General features: G+C 60.5%; 1 protein-coding gene across 1 annotated transcript; it reads left to right on the top strand.

The window, feature by feature from the left end:
* The first annotated feature begins 3,675 nt into the window (after positions 1 to 3,675).
* Positions 3,676 to 4,473, top strand: TMSB10 (thymosin beta 10). Its single transcript, XM_069976707.1, has 3 exons — positions 3,676 to 3,781; positions 3,923 to 4,030; positions 4,236 to 4,473. The coding sequence occupies exons 2-3, from the start codon at positions 3,931 to 3,933 to the stop codon at positions 4,259 to 4,261; spliced, it is 126 nt and encodes a 41-aa protein (XP_069832808.1). The 5' UTR covers positions 3,676 to 3,781; positions 3,923 to 3,930; the 3' UTR covers positions 4,262 to 4,473.
* The last annotated feature ends 265 nt before the right edge of the window (positions 4,474 to 4,738 follow it).

The following is a 4,738-nucleotide window of genomic DNA, read 5'->3' as shown; positions in this document are numbered from 1 at the left end:
ACTAAAAGGGGATAGGGGGAGATGTTATTAGTGATGTTCTTGGGTCACTTCCCTGCACTGAGCCCCCACAGATCTATGTATTCTTATATACCACAAAGCATCCAGTGTATAATGCACCTAGGACCTAACTACAACAGCTGCAGGCACTACAACTCCCAGCATGTACTGACAGTCTGCAGCCCTCAGGATATGCTGGGAGTTGTAGTGCCTGCAGCTCTTGTAGTTGGGTCCTAGGTGCATTATACACTGGAGGCTTTGTAAGGGATCAGAATACAGAGATCTGTGGGGGATCAGTGCAGGAATGTGACCCCAGAACAGCACTAATAGGGGATAGAACAAAAAAATCTCCCCCTATCCCCTATTAGTGATGTTCTGGGGTCACTTCCCTGCACTGAGCCCCCACAAATCTATGTATTCTTATATACCACAAAGCATCCAGTGTATAATGCACCTAGGACCTAACTACAACAGCTGCAGGCACTACAACTCCCAGCATGTACTGACAGTCTGCAGCCCTCAGGATATGTTGGGAGTTGTAGTGCCTGCAGCTGTTGTAGTTGGATTCTAGTTTAAAAGTTTGCGCTAGTGTACTGTAGTGACCGCGGGGCTGTGTCAGTACACTACCGCAAACCATACACTGACCTATTTAGACCCCAATGGTACACAGGCTCTGCACACTATAGAAGTGATTACAGTGCAGTTACTAATGACTCACAGGTGACGTCTTCTCCGATTGCTGTCGCTCACTCTTTGCTTTCCTCTCCATCTGGCGCAGCCATCATGAAGACTTCTCCGAACACAACTCAACGGCAGAGGGGCGGGCTGGCTGGCAGGGAGAGAAGCTGGGGGGCAGGGAGAGAAGCTGGGGGGGGGGGCAGGGAGAGAAGCTGATGGGAGCAGGGGGATCGGCAGAGGGGCGGGCTGGCTGGCAGGGAGAGAAGCTGGGGGGCAGAGGGATCGGCAGAGGGGCGGGCTGGCAGGGAGAGAAACTGGGGGGCAGGGGGATCACCGAGGGGCGGGCTGGCAGGGAGAGAAGCTGATGGGGGCAGGGGGAACGGCAGAGGGGCGGGCTGGCAGGGAGAGAAGCTGGGGGTAGGGGGATCAGCAGAGGGGCGGGATGGCTGGCAGGGAGAGAAGCTTGGGGGCTAGGAGAGAAGGTGGGGGTGGGGGCTGGCAGGGAGAGAAGCTGGGGGACAAGGGAGAGAAGCTGATGGGGGCAGGGGATCGGCAGAGGGGCGGGCTGGCTGGCAGGGAGAGAAGCTGGGGGACAAGGGAGAGAAGCTGATGGGGGCAGGGGATCGGCAGAGGGGCGGGCTGGCTGGCAGGGAGAGAAGCTGGGGGGCAGGGGGATCGGCAGAGGGGTGGGCTGGCAGGGAGAAAAGCTGGGGGGGCAGGGGGATCGGCAGAGGGGCGGACTGGCTGGCAGGGAGAGAAGCTGGGGGGCAGGGAGAGAAGCTGGGGGCCAGAGAGAGAAGCTGGGGGGTGGGCTGGCAGGGAGAGAAGCTGGGGAGCAGGGAGAGAAGGTGGGGGGCAGGGGGATTGGCCGAGGGGTGGGCTGGCAGGGAGAGAAGCTGGGGGGCAGGGAGAGAAGCTGGGGGGGCAGGGGGATCAGCAGAGGGGCGGGCTGGCTGGCAGGGAGAGAAGCTGGGGAGCAGGGAGAGAAGGTGGGGGGGCAGGGGGATCAGCAGAGGGGCGGGCTGGCTGGCAGGGAGAGAAGCTGGGGAGCAGGGAGAGAAGGTGGGGGGGCAGGGGGATCAGCAGAGGGGCAGGCTGGCTGGCAGGGAGAGAAGCTGGGGAGCAGGGAGAGAAGGTGGGGGGGCAGGGGGATCAGCAGAGGGGCAGGCTGGCTGGCAGGGAGAGAAGCTGGGGAGCAGGGAGAGAAGGTGGGAGGGCAGGGGGATCAGCAGACGGGCAGGCTGGCTGGCAGGGAGAGAAGCTGGGGAGCAGGGAGAGAAGGTGGGGGGGGCAGGGGGATCAGCAGAGGGGCAGGCCGGCTGGCAGGGAGAGAAGATGGGGAGCAGGGAGAGAAGGTGGGGGGCAGGGGGATTGGCCGAGGGGTGGGCTGGCAGGGAGAGAAGCTGGGGGGCAGGGAGAGAAGCTGGGGGGGCAGGGGGATCAGCAGAGGGGCGGGCTGGCTGGCAGGGAGAGAAGCTGGGGAGCAGGGAGAGAAGGTGGGGGGGCAGGGGGATCAGCAGAGGGGCAGGCTGGCTGGCAGGGAGAGAAGCTGGGGAGCAGGGAGAGAAGGTGGGGGGCAGGGGGATTGGCCGAGGGGTGGGCTGGCAGGGAGAGAAGCTGGGGAGCAGGGAGAGAAGGTGGGGGGCAGGGGAATTGGCCGAGGGGTGGGCTGGCAGGGAGAGAAGCTGGGGGGCAGGGAGAGAAGCTGGGGGGGCAGGGGGATCAGCAGAGGGGCGGGCTGGCTGGCAGGGAGAGAAGCTGGGGAGCAGGGAGAGAAGCTGGGGGGGCAGGGGGATCAGCAGAGGGGCAGGCTGGCTGGCAGGGAGAGAAGCTGGGGAGCAGGGAGAGCAGGTTGGGGGCAGGGGGATCAGCAGAGGGGCAGGCCGGCTGGCAGGGAGAGAAGCTGGGGAGCAGGGAGAGAAGGTGGGGGGGCAGGGGGATCAGCAGAGGGGCAGGCTGGCTGGCAGGGAGAGAAGCTGGGGAGCAGGGAGAGAAGGTGGGGGGCAGGGGGATTGGCCGAGGGGTGGGCTGGCAGGGAGAGAGGCTGGGGGGCAGGGGGATCGGCCGAGGGGCTGGAGGGGCGGGCTGGCAGGGAGAGAAGCTGGGGGAGCAGGAAGAGAAGCTGGGGGACAGGGGGATCAGCCGAGGGGTTGGAGGGGCAGGCTGGTCAGGCTCCGGATCCCCCCACCCCCGTTTACTTGCCGGCCAGGTGAGCTTCCAGCAGACAGCCTGTTACACACAGGCACGGAAGCTCATCGCAGCAGCCCGCGGTGGCCGAACTTCCTGCTCGGCGCGATGACGTCACTGTGCGCCGCTGCCGAACAGGAAGTCCGGGCACTGCGGGCTGCTGCGATGAGCTTCCGTGCCTGTGTGCAACAGGCTGTCTGCTGGAAGCTCACCTGGCCCCGAAGGTGACACCGCTAACCCCCCCAACCCCCCCCCCCCCCCCCCCCCCCCCCCCCCCCCCCCGGGCGCAGACATTACCGGTGGGGGGCGGCAGAGGGGGGTTGAAGAAAAAAAAAGGAACAACCTGAACCCGGAACCCTGCTTCCGGGTTCGGGTTGGTGGGGGCCCCTTTGTGGTGGGGGCCCCGGGGCACGTGCCCCTTGTGCCCACTCTTTAATCCGGCCCTGTCTATACCCCATCATACATAGGTGACCATGTCTGTACACCATCATACAGAGGTGACTGTGTTTATACATCATCATACAGAGGTGACTATGTCTATACCCCATCATACAGAGGTGACAGTGTCTATACACCATCATACAGAGGGGGCCAGTCCCAGTGTCACCCTCACACTAGGTCCTATGCTGCAGCCGCCAGCCCTGTGGCCGCTTCCCGTCTCCCGCCAGCCCCTCACAGCTCTCATTGTTCTGTGACGCACGTGAGCCGGTTCCGATCCATCCTTGGGCGTGGGACCGGGCTGGATCACGTGATCGGCTCTGCCGACAACTTCTCTCCGTCTCGGCCAATGACAGGAGGCAGTGACGTGTCCTATGGGCGGGGTCATGTATATAAATTGGGGGTCGGGAGCTGGTGCCCATTGTTCCTCTTGTGGAGCTTGATTGCAGGTGACAGGCTGTGTATCCGCGGGCGCTGTCAGGTGAGCATGGAGCGGCCGCGCTGTATACTGATGCTCCGCTGTACCGGGAGGAGATGGGCGATATGTACCGTGCACGGCGGAGGCTGTGGCTTCTCCTGTAGCGGGGGTGGCAGCTCATTGTCTTGTATCTGTCTCTTGTAGGACACATCATGGCAGACAAGCCAGATCTGGGAGAAATCGGCCGGTTTGATAAATCCAAACTGAAGAAAACCGAGACCCAAGAGAAGAACACGCTACCTACAAAGGAGAGTAAGTGCCCGGCATGTGATGCAGCTATTGTCTCTGTTATCAGCCTGTGCATTAGGAAATCCCTGTAATCTCAGCATCCTTGCGACTGCTATTAGCTGGGTGCCTGTAGATGACACCCCCTGCCTCATCAGTGTCTGCTCATCTATAGGTGGTGAAGGTGTTATGGATCTGCCACTAATGTGGGTGTCTATCTTCTCTTCTACAGCCATCGAGCAAGAGAAACAGAACTGAATATTAATTTATATGGAATCCTCGCTGCCCCCATGATGGCTGAGAGGAGGAGGAAGAAGGGTCTCTACAGTGTTAGAGACTATAATACACTGTGAAGGTTAAAAACTGAACCTGTGTCAATCCAAGACATGCCAAAAAGGAAAGGGAATTGTGTTAACTTGTCTTCCCTCTTGTCCAATGTTTGAATGGAATAAAGAATTTGTGCAATAAAACCTGCCTGTTCTGTTGTATGTTACACTATGGTACCATCTGCCCCAGCATTGGTTTCTATAGATAACCTGTACAGGCTCTAATGCTTGTTTCTGCCCCTATTAAGAGGGCTTCAGGGCTGAGGTGTCCCTACTGATACCTGGCTCAGGTGTTCTGATAGCCAGGTGTGAATTGGGGGCTGAACGGGCTCTGTAATAGCTGCATGATGGGTTTCAACACTTAGGGCCAGTTCACACTGAGCAAGATCGTTGGAATCATGCTGTGCTC

Source organism: Dendropsophus ebraccatus, chromosome 7, assembly GCF_027789765.1.
Source record: "Dendropsophus ebraccatus isolate aDenEbr1 chromosome 7, aDenEbr1.pat, whole genome shotgun sequence".
Lineage (NCBI taxonomy): Eukaryota > Metazoa > Chordata > Amphibia > Anura > Hylidae > Dendropsophus > Dendropsophus ebraccatus.
The sequence above is the reverse complement of the archived record's forward strand: the minus strand, read 5'-3'. Positions and strand labels throughout refer to the sequence as shown.

Excerpts from the sequence above, each read along its gene's own strand:
- TMSB10 (XM_069976707.1), top strand. The coding sequence starts at position 3,931 with ATGGCAGACAAGCCAGATCTGGGAGAAATCGGCCGGTTTGATAAATCC. Across the intron at positions 4,031-4,235 it reads CACGCTACCTACAAAGGAGA|CCATCGAGCAAGAGAAACAG; the intron begins GTAAGTGCCCGG and ends TCTCTTCTACAG.